General features: G+C 46.5%; 2 protein-coding genes across 2 annotated transcripts; both read left to right on the top strand.

The window, feature by feature from the left end:
- Window positions 1–785: 785 nt before the first annotated feature.
- LOC115180888 (serine/threonine-protein kinase SIK2-like) lies at window positions 786–14209 on the top strand. Its single transcript, XM_029743029.1, has 10 exons — window positions 786–2354; window positions 3340–3456; window positions 5128–5191; window positions 7316–7477; window positions 8278–8402; window positions 8679–8802; window positions 9904–10139; window positions 10621–10921; window positions 13013–13327; window positions 13664–14209. Exons 1-10 carry the CDS (start codon window positions 2208–2210, stop codon window positions 13873–13875), a joined length of 1803 nt encoding a protein of 600 aa, XP_029598889.1. The 5' UTR covers window positions 786–2207; the 3' UTR covers window positions 13876–14209.
- LOC115180884 (uncharacterized histidine-rich protein DDB_G0274557-like) lies at window positions 14210–15941 on the top strand. Its single transcript, XM_029743025.1, has 2 exons — window positions 14210–14292; window positions 14890–15941. Exons 1-2 carry the CDS (start codon window positions 14211–14213, stop codon window positions 15939–15941), a joined length of 1134 nt encoding a protein of 377 aa, XP_029598885.1. The 5' UTR covers window position 14210.
- The last annotated feature ends 207 nt before the right edge of the window (window positions 15942–16148 follow it).

The raw sequence follows: 16148 nt of genomic DNA, 5'->3' as shown, positions 1-16148 counted from the left end.
GTCAAAATCAACAACTCCAAATCCCTCTCGTTGTGTATATCTAACGGTGCTCCCAAAGGGACAGTTCTCTCATTGTGTATATCTAATGGTGCTCCCCAAAGGACAGTCCTCTCCCCAGTGTTATTCTCCGTCTTAAACAACTTCCTACTTCTCAGCATCAACAAAACAACTACAAGGCTACAAGGTCTCGGGGTTCAGTAACAACAAAACAACTACAAGGCTACAAGGTCCCGGGGTTCAGTAACAACAAAACAACTACAAGACAACAAGGTCTCGGGGTTCAGTAACAACAAAACAACTACAAGGCTACAAGGTCCCGGGGTTCAGTAACAACAAAACAACTACAAGGCTACAAGGTCCCGGGGTTCAGTAACAACAAAACAACTACAAGACAACAAGGTCTCGGGGTTCAGTAACAACAAAACAACTAAAAGTTTATAAGGTCCCAGGCTCCAGTAACAACAAAACAACTCCAAGGCTACAAGGTCCCGGGGTTCAGCATCAACAAAACAACTACAAGGCTAAATGTTTTGGGGTTCCGTAACAACAAAACGACTACAAACTACAAGGTCCCGGGGTTCAGCATCAACAAAACAACTACAAGGCTCTAAGGTCCCGGAGTTCAGTAACAACAAAACAACTCCAAGGCTACAAGGTTCTGGGGTTCAGCATCAACAATACAACTACAAGGCTCTAAGGTCCCGGAGTTCAGTAACAACAAAACAACTCCAAGGCTACAAGGTTCTGGGGTTCAGCATCAACAAAACAACTACAAAGCTCTAAGGTCCCGGGGTTCAGTAACAACAAAACAACTCGAAGGCTAAATGGTTTGGAGTTTAGTAACAAAAAAACGACTACAAACTACAAGGTCCCGGGGTTCAGTAACAACAAAACAACTACAAGGTTACAAGGTCCCCGGCTTCAGTAACAACAAAACAACTACAAAGTTACAAGGTCCCGTGGGTTCCGTAACAACAGAAGCAGGGCAAGCTTCATCCTAACAGCCATCATCCTATTGAATAGTGGGACAAAGGACACAATTTACATTACATGGCCAGACAGTAGGCTATACATGTCACAGGGTACTGTGTGTGAATGTGTGTTTACTTTGTATTGTATTACATTGTATTGAATTTGTGTATTTCCTTTGTGTCATATATACAGTAGAATTCCAATGCAAATGGACAATACAAAGTATGTTGCATCATACAAGCTCAATGCAACATTGACATAGCAACTAAATGGTGGCTAGAATCCAACAAAATATCATGCTGCTGAGTGTCGCAAATTGAGTTGAACAATGTTAGCCTTGGCTCATGAGTCATCACCACATTGGTCATCATGACCCACTTAACTTTATGCCTGTCCGTTAAACTGCTTATAGGGAGGAGACTAGTGAGCCTCCAGTCTACTAGAAGCGTTGGTCTAATTCAATAGAGAGACTTTGCTGCTCAATGTTATTGTTTAGCGTTACTGTACGCTGAGCGGCTGCTACAGCCTATTCATTGTGCAAACCTCGTGAAGACCACTTTGGCGTCACCGTGTCCAGCTCCAAGCTACCTTTCCGCTCCACGAGAAGCGCGCGGGACAGTTGTCTGACGCAAGCTTGAAGTTAATTAAGTGTGTTTTAGTTTATTATGGCAGGAGAAGATTTCCAGCCGAGTTTGAGTTACAGAGGTTGTGTGGATTATTGCGATTATTGCATACCAGATTTATCCCCCGTTAACAAAATATGAGGAACAAATCGTCTCTGCGCAGTTCTTAGGAAAGTAGCCTGGGTGCTGTTCTAGAACGGCGGAGGATTCCAACAACATAGTTGGATGTATTGAACTGTAGATTTTCTCTGAAGGTAAATTACATGATTTTGTGTTGCAAATGAATAATAGGCTATGGTCTGTTTTTATTTCAATGACACTTGTTGGCTAAATTATATCTGTTTGTTCAACTATTACACTGTTACGTAGGCTATAGTCTTTCCTCTCATAAATAGTTAAATGGAATTACACTTCTGAAAGGTGTTGAGATTTATAGCCTAGGCCTACTAGATCTAATATCACAATTGTATATTTTTTCTTTCCTATTATATGCAGCCTATATATTGACAAAATATGGTCTCTCAATTGTGTTTACGGGAGTGGCCTAATAACGGTACTCTAATCCTGGGAAATGGACAATAGGTTTATCCAGTCACTGGGTGCCTCTGCACCATGGTGGTTTTATCAGATGGCTCTCCCCTGAGCCAGCCATGCCCCGGGGGGCCGGTTCAGGTCGGTTTCTACGAGATCATCAGGACGCTGGGGAAGGGAAACTTCGCTGTAGTTAAACTGGCTTGTCACAAAGTCACAAAAACCCAGGTGCGTAATTACGCATGCATAATGCATATGAAACATTTCTTCCCTACACCATAACATCTCCAATATTCAACTCCACCTCTATATTCATTTTTGGGCCTTATACAGTTTGTTAACATAGAGTGATTTCATACTGTTAGTGACAGAATGGGAAACATGGTTTCAGAGCATTTCATATTATTCTGTACATAAATCCGAGACAGTGTGATATGTTACTTTTCGTATGGTATGTATTAATTTGTGGATGTCCATCATCCATGTCGTATGATATGTTGGGAATTACAATTTGTATGATATGTTATGAATTTGCAAAACATACAATATGTTACGAATTTGCTAAACGTATGAAATGTTATGAATCCCAATTTGTTGTAGCTAACATTAGCTAGGTGGTTAACGTTAGCTAGGCTAGGGGTCGGGGTTAAGGCTAGGAGTCAGGTTAAAGTGTTAAATGGACACTTCTGGATATCTACTTACCAGAGTCAGATGAACTCGTGGATACCATTTTTATGTCTCTGCGTGCAGTTTGAAGGAAGCTGCTAACTAGTGCTAGCGTTAGCACAATGACTGGAAGCCTATGGTTATCTTCTAGCAGCAAATACCCATAGACTTCCAGTCATTGTGTTATGCTAGTTAGCATTGGCTCTAAAAATGACCTCTTACTTACTTCAGACTGGACACAGAGACATACAAATGGAATCCACAAGTTCATCTGACTGGGGAAGTGGATAAAGGGCCTCTGACAAAATCCCAAAGTATCATATCATACTAATTTGAGTGTCCCCGGATTTACATTTACTATGTTACGTCTAGTATATGTGACCAGGCTGAAATGGGACCTTGGCAGCGTCCGAAATGGCACACTATTCCCTGTATATTCACAGTGCACTACTTTTAAACAGGGTCCAGGGCTTTGGTCAAAAGTAGTGCACTATATAGGGGTTAGGGTGCCATTTTGAAATTAACTATCTGCTTTCTGTACACACAGGTGGCCATTAAAATCATTGATAAGAAGAGACTGGAGCCCTCTGACCTGAAGAAGATCTACAGAGAGGTCGAGGTGATGAAGCTCCTCAACCATCCGCACATTATCAAGCTCTATCAGGTAGCTTCTCAACCATCTTCACATTATCAAGCTCTATCAGGTAGCTTCTCAACCATCTTCACATTATCAAGCTCTATCAGGTAGCTTCTCAACCATCTTCACATTATCAAGCTCTATCAGGTAGCTTCTCAACCATCTTCACATTATCAAGCTCTATCAGGTAGCTTCTCAACCATCTTCACATTATCAAGCTCTATCAGGTAGCTTCTCAACCATCTTCACATTATCAAGCTCTATCAGGTAGCTTCTCAACCATCTTCACATTATCAAGCTCTATCAGGTAGCTTCTCAACCATCTGCACATTATCAAGCTCTATCAGGTAGCTTCTCAACCATCTGCACATTATCAAGCTCTATCAGGTAGCTTCTCAACCATCTTCACATTATCAAGCTCTATCAGGTAGCTTCTCAACCATCTGCACATTATCAAGCTCTATCAGGTAGCTTCTCAACCATCTTCACATTATCAAGCTCTATCAGGAAGCTCCTCAACCATCTTCACATTATCAAGCTCTATCAGGTAGCTTCTCAACCATCTTCACATTATCAAGCTCTATCAGGTAGCTTCTCAACCATCTTCACATTATCAAGCTCTATCAGGTAGCTTCTCAACCATCTGCACATTATCAAGCTCTATCAGGTAGCTTCTCAACCATCTTCACATTATCAAGCTCTATCAGGTAGCTTCTCAACCATCTGCACATTATCAAGCTCTATCAGGTAGCTTCTCAACCATCTGCACATTATCAAGCTCTATCAGGTAGCTTCTCAACCATCTTCACATTATCAAGCTCTATCAGGTAGCTTCTCAACCATTTTCACATTATCAAGCTCTATCAGGTAGCTTCTCAACCATCTTCACATTATCAAGCTCTATCAGGTAGCTTCTCAACCATCCCCACATTATCAAGCTCTATCAGGTAGCTTCTCAACCATCTTCACATTATTAAGCTCTATCAGGTAGCTTCTCAACCATCTGCACATTATCAAGCTCTATCAGGTAGCTTCTCAACCATCTGCACATTATCAAGCTCTATCAGGTAGCTTCTCAACCATCTGCACATTATCAAGCTCTATCAGGTAGCTTCTCAACCATCTGCACATTATCAAGCTCTATCAGGTAGCTTCTCAACCATCTTCACATTATCAAGCTCTATCAGGTAGCTTCTCAACCATCTTCACATTATCAAGCTCTATCAGGTAGAGGATAGAGTTGTGGAACTACGCTCTCTCTCTCTCTCTCTCTCGCTCTCTCTCTCTCTCTCTCTGACCCCTCTCTCTCTCTCTGACCCCTCTCTCTCATTCTCTACATGGAGGATTTTGAAAGGTCAGGTTGTTTATCTTGTAATAGGGGTTAAGTGTATGTTTCCCAGCCCTCAGCCCAGCCACCCCCAGCTCTATGAGTCACATGGGGATTTTCAGAATGGAAAATGACGACCCCGTCAACCCTCCCCTATTTCCAATATGGTCTCAAAGCAAATATTTCTTAAAACAGAGAATCTTTTACTTGTTTTTGTAATGGTTTTTAAGGATTCCAATATGGTTCCTGCTGTCATATTCTCACATTACACTTTGGGCACACTCTTCCACAGGCTTACATGTAATAATGACATGGGAAATGTATATTTAAGTTGTATTTATCAGTGAGTGTGCCTCTCTTGTGTCTTGCAGGTCATGGAAACTAAGGACATGTTGTACATGGTGATGGAGTATGCCAGGAACGGAGAGATGTTTGGTAAGTGGGAGGGTATCTGTCAGGGATTTCTTCGTCGTTTGACGATATAGCGAAATCATCGTCGGAAAAAGATGACCAATATGCAGCAGTGTTGATATAGTTAATTTTCAACATTTAATAAACTCAAAGTGAACATACAAAAATAACAAAACGAACTCACGAATTACTGACAGTCCTGTTAGGCTCACATATGCTAAACACGAAACAATCTCCCACAAATACACAGACAAACACACCCAACTAATATAGGACTTCCAATCAAAGGCAACACCAAACAGCTGCCTTCAATTGGAAGTCCACCCCAATTAACTCAACATAGAAATAGATTACCTAGACTAAACATAGAATTACATAAACAAGGAACAGTGCCCAAAAAACCCCGGAATACATAAATCAAATGCCCTTTTTAGAAAAACCACCACCCCTAACCACATAAAACAAATACCCTCTGCCACGTCCTGACCAAACTACAATACCAATTAACCCGTATACTGGCCAGGACATGACAGTATCGCTCTCGAGGTGTCCATGATGCTTGGTGCAATCTCTTAGAACAGTGTGTTTGTGTGTGTGCACATGTGTACTTGATCACTAATTATTTACAATGATTCAATCAAACAATCTGAACCAACCAATCAATTACATTCCTCATTATTCACCCTCTATCCCCTCCTCTCCCATCCTCCCACCCTCTATCCCCTCCTCTCCCTATATCCCACCCTCTATCCCCTCCTCTCCCTATATCCCACCCTCTATCCCCTCCTCTCCCTACATCCCACCCTCTATCCCCTCCTCTCCCATCCTTCCACCCTCTATCCCCTCCTCTCCCTATATCCCACCCTCTATCCCCTCCTCTCCCTACATCCCACCCTCTATCCCCTCCTCTCCCATCCTTCCACCCTCTATCCCCTCCTCTCCCTATATCCCACCCTCTATCCCCTCTCCCTATATCCCACCCTCTATCCCCTCCTCTCCCTACATCCCACCCTCTATCCCCTCCTCTCCCTACATCCCACCCTCTATCCCCTCCTCTCCCATCCTTCCACCCTCTATCCCCTCCTCTCCCTACATCCCACCCTCTATCCCCTCCTCTCCCTACATCCCACCCTCTATCCCCTCCTCTCCCTACATCCCACCCTCTATCCCCTCCTCTCCCATCCTTCCACCCTCTATCCCCTCCTCTCCCTACATCCCACCCTCTATCCCCTCCTCTCCCTACATCCCACCCTCTATCCCCTCCTCTCCCATCCTTCCACCCTCTATCCCCTCCTCTCCCATCCCCCCTCTATCCCCTCTCCCTACATCCCACCCTCTATCCCCTCCTCTCCCTACATCCCACCCTCTATCCCCTCCTCTCCCTACATCCCACCCTCTATCCCCTCCTCTCCCTACATCCCACCCTCTATCCCCTCCTCTCCCATCCTTCCACCCTCTATCCCCTCCTCTCCCTATATCCCACCCTCTATCCCCTCCTCTCCCTACATCCCACCCTCTATCCCCTCCTCTCCCTACATCCCACCCTCTATCCCCTCCTCTCCCATCCTTCCACCCTCTATCCCCTCCTCTCCCTACATCCCACCCTCTATCCCCTCCTCTCCCATCCTTCCACCCTCTATCCCCTCCTCTCCCTATATCCCACCCTCTATCCCCTCCTCTCCCTATATCCCACCCTCTATCCCCTCCTCTCCCTACATCCCACCCTCTATCCCCTCCTCTCCCATCCTTCCACCCTCTATCCCCTCCTCTCCCATCCCCCCTCTATCCCCTCTCCCTACATCCCACCCTCTATCCCCTCCTCTCCCATCCCCCCTCTATCCCCTCTCCCTACATCCCACCCTCTATCCCCTCCTCTCCCTACATCCCACCCTCTATCCCCTCCTCTCCCATCCCCCCTCTATCCCCTCTCCCTACATCCCACCCTCTATCCCCTCCTCTCCCATCCCCCCTCTATCCCCTCTCCCTACATCCCACCCTCTATCCCCTCCTCTCCCTACATCCCACCCTCTATCCCCTCCTCTCCCATCCCCCCTCTATCCCCTCTCCCTACATCCCACCCTCTATCCCCTCCTCTCCCATCCACCCACCCTCTATCCCCTCTCCCTACATCCCACCCTCTTTCTGTAGACTACCTGTTGTCATTGGGGCGGCTGAGTGAGAGTGAGGCTCGCAGGAAGTTCTGTCAGATCCTGTCAGCAGTGGACTACTGCCACAGCAACCACATCGTCCACAGAGACCTGAAGGCTGAGAACCTTCTGCTAGACTCCAACATGGACATCAAAGTAGCAGGTACAGGCAGAAAGGAGAGGTTCGGAAATCAATCAACCTTGAATCACAGAAAGATGGATGTTTAAAAAACAGGCCAAATAGAATTGCTTTAGACAGAAATTAAGCTACAGTGCATTCAGAAAGTATTCAGACCCAAAGACTTTTTCCACATTTTGTTACTTTATAGCCTTATTCTAAAATTAATAAAATCGTTTTTTTCCCTCATCAATCCAAAATGTAAATAAGGTATATCTGTTTTTATTTGTAATAAATTTGCTAAAATTTCTAAAAACATGTTTTCACTTTGTCATTATGGGGTATTGTGTGTAGATTGATGAGGGGGAAAAAATATTTGATCAATTTTATAACAAGGCTGTAACGTAACAAAATGTAGATAAAGTCAAGGGGTCTGAATACTTTCCGAATGCACTGTATATTATATAATATTTTTTTAGATTCTATTAAAGGTGGTGGTTTAAAAAATGTAAACAATTATTCACCTACAGTATGGTTGCTATGGTGTCCCTTGTCATGTGCATATGTGTCCTATGATATGAATGAGAATGTTCCAGAGGATTCACGAGGGCTTTAGGCAGGGCTTTTCAATTCCGGTCCTAGTGGGCCTAAACATCTCTGTTTTTTGTTTCTACCTGGTAGTTAATTGCACTCACCTGGTGTCCCAGGTCTGAATCAGTCCCTGATTAGAAGGAGAGGATGAAAAACAGAAGTATTTTGGCTTTCCAGGACCGGAATTGAACAGCCCTGGCTTTAGGGATAGTATCTTCTGATATTAATGGACTTTTTCCTCTCCCTCCCTGTAGACTTTGGTTTTGGGAACTTCTTCAGTGAAGGACAATTTCTGTCCACCTGGTGTGGGTCCCCTCCCTATGCCGCTCCAGAGGTGTTTGAGGGGATTGAGTACGAGGGGCCTCCTCTAGACATCTGGGTAAGGGACCAGGAAGAAATGGTTTCTCTCCTATTCTCTTGCTTTGGGTTGATTATTTCTCTATAATGTCATGGGAATGAAAGTGCAGATGAAGGTTGTATGTTTTCAGATCTCAGAATCCCTCTTGTACTGTAATAACCTTATAGGTAGTTATTGTGGTGTAGAGATGATTCATCAGGAATTCTATATCTTTATCTGGTAGTGACAATAGTACTAATAGCAGTAGGAAGTGGCAGGACTGTGGTCCTCATCTCGCTCACCCCCTTTGGTGTTCAGAGTCTGGGCGTGGTGCTGTACGTGTTGGTGTGTGGCGTCCTGCCCTTTGACGGCCCCTCCCTCCCCGCGCTCAGACAGAGGGTCCGGGAGGGCCGCTTCAGAATCCCCTTCTACATGTCCCAAGGTACGGTCCTGCAGGAGTGGTCACATGACAGATACTCACAGCACAAGGCTGAAACCACACCCTATTACCTATTTTGTTTGCTACTCTAAGTATCGATAAAAAAATATATATATACAGTACCAGTCAAAGGTTTGGACACATCCACTCATTCAATAGTTTTTCTTTATTCTTTGACTATGTTCTACACTGTAGAATAATAGTGAAGATATCACAACTATGAAATAACACATATGGAATCATGTAGTAACCAAAAAAGTGTTAACCAAATCAAAATATATTTTAGATTCTTAAAAGTAGCCACCCTTTGCCTTGATGACAGCTTTGCACCCTCCTGGCATTCTCTCAACCAGCTTCATGAGGTAGTTACCTGGAATGCATTTTGATTAACAGGTGTGCCTAGTTAAAAGTTAATTTGTGAAATTTCTTTCCTTAATGCGTTTGAGCCAATCAGTTGTGTTGTGACAAGGTAGGGGTGGTATACAGAAGATAGCACTATTTGGTAAAATATCAAGTCCATGTGTTATTTCATAGTTTTGATGTCTTCACTATTATTCTACAATGTAGAAAATAGTAAAAATAAAGAAAAACCCTTGAATGAGTAGGTGTGTCCAACCTTTTGACTAGTACTGTAGCTAGTGCTAGTTGACTGTACCTGTGCCAGAACTCTGGTATTCTTCATCCTATAGCTTGTTCTCCATCTTTTTAAATAGTGAGCCAACATGTTTTCAGCACTTTTATTTCCATGACTGATCAAAACTCGCTTGTCTCTCTGCAGTATGTCTCTCTGCAGTATGTTTGGAACATCAATTCTCAATACATATCGTATGGTGATAATATTGCATTGTGAGGTCCCTGGCAATTCCCAGCCCTTGATAATAGGGTGCCATTTCGGACCCATTCACAGACAACGTTAGATATGATTGTAGATCTTATAAATCCATGTTGTATTACATCAACCAAACACTGCTGTAGTCACCACCAACAAAACTATTGTCTTTTCTTTAGATCATAGAACACTAAAACCAATCAAGCTACAGCGGTGACCTAAGCCGGTTCTGAAACCCTCTTCATTTTGTCCCTTATCTCCCTCCATACCATCAGACTGTGAGAACCTGGTGAGGAGGATGTTGGTAATTGAACCAGCCAAACGGATCACGGTGGCCCGGATCAAGAAGCACCGCTGGATGAAGTCGGACCCCCCGGCCACAGCAGCCCCTCCAGAGATGCCCCAGCCGAACCCTGCCCCTGATGCAGAGCCCTGTCTGGGCGAGAATTACAGCGAGCCGGTCCTTGGCCTCATGCAGACCCTGGGCATCGACCGGCAGAGGACCATTGAGGTGAGTCGGAGAAATACTAAGAAACCAGTATGAGTCCTATGTGTTACTCCATATCTGTGTAGCTACATTTCCTACTGTTTGTAATTTCAATAGCTCTCTCTCTCTCTCTCTCTCTCTCTCTCTCCTCTCTCTCTCCTCTCTTTCTCTCTCTCTCTTCTCTCTCTCTCTCTCTCTCCACCTCTCTCTCTCCCCCTCTCTCTCACTCCCTCGCTCTCTCCCCCCTCTCTCTCTCTCTCTCCCTCGCTCCCTCGCTCCCTCGCTCCCTCCCCCCCTCTCTCTCTCTCTCCCTCGCTCCCCCCCTCTCTCTCTCTCTCTCCCCCTCTCTCTCTCCCCCTCTCTCTCGCTCCCTCGCTCCCCCCCCCCTCTCTCTCTCCCTCGCTCCCTCCCCCCTCTCTCTCTCCCCCCCTCTCTCTCTCTCCCTCCCCCCCTCTCTCCCTCCCCCCCCCTCTCTCTCTACCTCTCTCTCTCTACATCTCTCCAGTCTCTTCAGAGCAGCAGCTACAACCACTTCTCTGCTATCTATCGTCTCATGCTGGAGAAGGTGAAAGAGCTCCGCTCCCTCAGACAACCCTCGAGCACCGAAAAGGTGACCCCCAACCCTGACCACGGCACTCTGCTACCAACCTGCATTAGTGAGGAGGATCACCATGGAAACCAGGGGGAGGAGCCACAGGAAGAGGAGCTGCAAGAGGAGGGAGGGGCAGCACCCCTCTCCTTACACCCCTCCTGCAGACACACTCTGGCTGAGGTCTCTGCCAGCCTCCAGCAGTGCAGCCCACCTTGTGAGTACTGAGACACACACATTACACACACAAATCTGAACTATGTTAATTTAGATACAAACATTTGCATGAAGTACACACAAACACAAACTCTCACACACACACACACACCACTAAACACATCACTATACACACACCACTATACACACACCACTGTACACGCACCACTATATACACACCATTATACACACCACTATACACACACCACTATATACACACCACTATACACACACCATTATACACACCACTATACACACTCCACTGTACACACCACTATACACACCACTGTACACAACACTATACACACTCCACTGTACGCACCACTATACACACCCCTATACACACCACTATACACACACCACTATACACACGCCACTGTACACACCACTATACACACCACTGTACACACAACTATACAAACCACTATACACACACCACTATACACGCTCTACTGTACACACCACTATAAACACCACTATATACACACCACTATACACACACTACGATACACACACCACTATACACACTCCGCTGTACACACCACTATACACACGCCACTATACACACCACTATACACACACCACTATACACAGCACTATACACACACCACTATACACACTCCACTGTACACACCACTATACACACCACTATGAACACACCACTATACACACTCCACTATATACACCACTATGCACACCACTATATACACCACTATACACACCACTATGCACGCACCACTATAGACACACCACTATACACACCACTATACATACCACTATGCATACCACTATACACACCGCTATAACACACCACTATGCACACCATTATATACACACCACTATACACACACCACTATACACTCCACTATACAGACACCACTATACACACACCACTGTACGCACACTGCTATACATACACCACTATACACACACCACTATACACACCACCATAGACACACCACTATGAACACACCACTATACACACTCCACTATATACACCACTATGCACACCACTATATACACCACTATACACACCACTATGCACGCACCACTATAGACACACCACTATACATACCACTATGCATACCACTATACACACCGCTATAACACACCACTATGCACACCATTATATACACACCACTATACACACACCACTATACACTCCACTATACAGACACCACTATACACACACCACTGTACGCACACCACTATACATACACCACTATACACACACCACTATACACACCACTATAGACACACCACTATACACACCACTATAGACACACCACTATACACACTAATATACACACCACTATAGACACACCACTGTAGACACACCACTATACACACCACTATACACACCACTATGCACACCACTATACACACACCACTATACATAGCCCACTATACGCGCACCACTATACACACCACTATACATACCACTATACACACCATTATGCACACCACTATACACACACCCCTATACACACCACTATACACACCACTATATACACACCACTATACACACACCGCTATGCATAGCCCACTATACATACACCACAATACACACACCACTATACACACACCGCTATGCATAGCCCACTATACATACACCACTATACACATACCACTATACACACACCACTTTACACACCACTACACACACCACTGTACATACCGCTATACACACCGCTATACACACCACTATATGCATCACTATACACACCACTTTACACACCATTATACACACACCACTATAAACACACCACTATACACCCCATTATATACACCACTATACACACCACTATATATACCACTATACACACCACTGTACACACACCACTATACACACACCACTATACACACCACTATACACAAACCACTATACACACACCACTGTACACACACCACTATACACACCACTATACACACACCACTATACACACACCACTGTACACACACCACTGTACACACACCACTATACACACACCACTATACACACACCACTATACACACACCACTATACATAGCCCACTTTCACATTGTCACAAAGTTACATGGCTAAAGTTCCCTACTCTCTCCTCATCTACAGGTGTTGTGGTAAACTCATCCGACCAAGCTTCCTCAGATAGTTTCTCCTCTTCCTCCTCATCCTTCTCTGCCAGTCCCAGCCTGTCCAGCCCTATTGAGGACTCCTATATGTTACTTGACACTACTGTGGTTGGCCCTGGGACCTATAGCCCCACAGAGTCCCCCCTGGCCCTGTCATCTACCGTGCCCAGCAATGTTGACGGCCCTTATCAGTTACTGGTCACTACCAGTCATCTGGCCCAGGACAGCCTCCCCATACCTAGCTTCCAGGAGGGCCGCCGAGCCTCCGACATGGACACCGGCACTCTAACACAAGGTATGGACGACCAGTTCAAAATTAAAGCACAGATCAAGTATGACGGATGGAAAGAAGAAAACCTTCTTATGTATACTGTAATTGGCTCCTGTCTTACACATTGGAGACATCTCTTGTGTTTTAATCATCTTTGATGTAGATCAGAAATGACAAAGGTCCTAGAATGGATCCTTGAGGAACTCCACAAGATATTAAGATACCCATCAGTCTGCACACACAAACTGCTCTCTAAAATAAACATCATTCTGTTACCGTTAGTAACAATTTAGTTCTAGATCTATTCTTGGCGGCTTTCATAAAGGTTTATGATGACATGATCTTTGACCTCTGTTTCAGGTCTGAGGGTGTTCCGCCAGCAGTTGAGGAGGGAGGCCAGTGCCAAGGGCCTGCTGGGACTGAACAAGATGAAGAGCCCTGGGATCCGGCACGGGTGGTCCCCCCCAGCCTCTGGCTCTGCACCCAGCCCCCCTGCCTGGGGGGGGCGAGACCTGTCCCACTGTGTCCCCACCACACCACTGTCAGAGGAGGGCTTCCAGCAGCAGAAGTGAGGCAGACCCTTTTGTTTCTTATCATTGTGACTCAAATTATTATCAAGCCATTTTGATTTGGGTTAAATACATTTGTCAAAAGCTTTTAAGCATTTGCCTGATTTGTCTTGGACATTGCACCTGCAACCGGTTCTATTGGTTCCACTGGTTCCACTGGTTCCACTGGTTCCACTGGTTCCATTGTATTGGAGCAAACTAAAGGAAGCGCAGCCCAAGTATTTGAAAATATTAGACACCTGTTGTTGTACTGACTTTTCTCTGTGTCTTCCCCCAGAGTGATCCAGATTCCACTGTGCCAATTCCACCCGACCACACCTGTTCCTCCCCACCAACCCATGTCTTCCTCCCCGCCACCACACCTCTTCCTGTCTCCTCCCGTCCCTCCTAACGTTCCCGCTCCTCCTCGTCCTCCTATTGGTCTGTTCTCCACACACACACTGTCACATGACTTCCTCACACCCTCCCTTCAACAGAACCACTCACTACACCCAGAACTACACCCAGAACTACACCCACAGCCACAACTACAACCACAACTACAACCACAACTACACCCACAGTCACAACTACAACGACACCCACAACTACAACCACAACTACACCCACAGCCACAACTACACCCACAACTACACCCACACCTACAACTACAACCACAACTACACTCACAGTCACAACTACACCCACAGCCACAACTACACCCACAACTACACTCACAGTCACAACTACACCCACAGCCACAACTACACCCACAACTACACCCACAACTACACCCACACCTACAACTACAACCACAACTACAACCACAACTACACTCACAGTCACAACTACACCCACAGCCACAACTACACCCACAACTACACCCACAGCCACAACTACAACCACACTCACAGCTACACTCACAGCTACACCCACAGCTACACCAAAAGACACAACCACAATCCTACCTATCTCTATGCTCGGATCAACCGCTAGACTTATCCCCTTCCTCCTCCTCTTCCTCCTTCTCTTCTTCAGCCATGGTGGCGTCAGCTGGCCACCTCTTGGAGACCCATCTCCATATCAGTTCTCCTCGGGTTGAGAACCACACCCCACCCTTCTCTGACGCTCCTCACCTCCCTGTTCAGCCCCAGTTCCCCCACCCGAAACCCCAGTCTCAGCCTAAACTACTCCACCCCCACCCAGACCCCCAGTCTCAACTACTACACCCCCACAACCACCCAGACCCCCAGTCTCAGCTACAGCAACCCCACCCCCACAACCACCCAGACCCCCAGTCTCAGCTAGTGCACCCCCACCCCCATAACTACCCAGACCCCCAGTCTCAGCTACTGCACTCCCACCCCAACAACTACCCAGACCCCCAGTCTCAGCTACAGCAACCCCACTCCCACCCCCACCCCCACAACTACCCAGACCCCCAGTCTCAGCTACTGCACCCCCACCCCCACAACCACCCAGACCCCCAGTCTCAGCTACTGCACTCCCACCCCAACAACTACCCAGACCCCCAGTCTCAGCTACAGCAACCCCACTCCCACCCCCACCCCCACAACTACCCAGACCCCCAGTCTCAGCTACTGCACCCCCACCCCCACAACTACCCAGACCCCCAGTCTCAGCTACAGCAACCCCACCCCCACAACCACCCAGACCCCCAGTCTCAGCTAGTGCACCCCCACCCCCATAACTACCCAGACCCCCAGTCTCAGCTACTGCACTCCCACCCCAACAACTACCCAGACCCCCAGTCTCAGCTACAGCAACCCCACTCCCACCCCCACCCCCACAACTACCCAGACCCCCAGTCTCAGCTACTGCACCCCCACCCCCACAACCACCCAGACCCCCAGTCTCAGCTAGTGCACCCCCACCCCCACAACTACCCAGACCCCCAGTCTCAGCCTCAGTTACTGTATTCCCACTCTGACCCCCAGCCTCAGCCAAGGCCCTGGGCCAACCACCGCCTCTATACCCACTCCCAGACCTCCAGGCGGCCCCAGCTCCAGCGCCAGCCACGTCTGCCTCCATGCCCAGTAGGGAGAATGGATCCTGGGTACGGACCGTAGGAAACACCCAGGACTAAAGGCCTAGAAGCTGTTGTACAGCAACTGTCTCAAGGCTAACATTAGGACTCAGAGAGAGACTAGAGAAATGGAACTGGGCCTCAGACTGATGTCCCCAATGACTCATTGCCTCGATGCTCTGGCAACAGTGGATGTTAATAAAGAAGGATGACATCAGTGGGACCTACTTAGGATGGACTGTGAGTCTAA

This window comes from Salmo trutta, unplaced genomic scaffold (assembly GCF_901001165.1).
Source record: "Salmo trutta unplaced genomic scaffold, fSalTru1.1, whole genome shotgun sequence".
Classification (NCBI taxonomy): domain Eukaryota; kingdom Metazoa; phylum Chordata; class Actinopteri; order Salmoniformes; family Salmonidae; genus Salmo; species Salmo trutta.
Note: the sequence above shows the minus strand (reverse complement) of the source record. Positions and strands in the feature narration are given on the sequence as shown.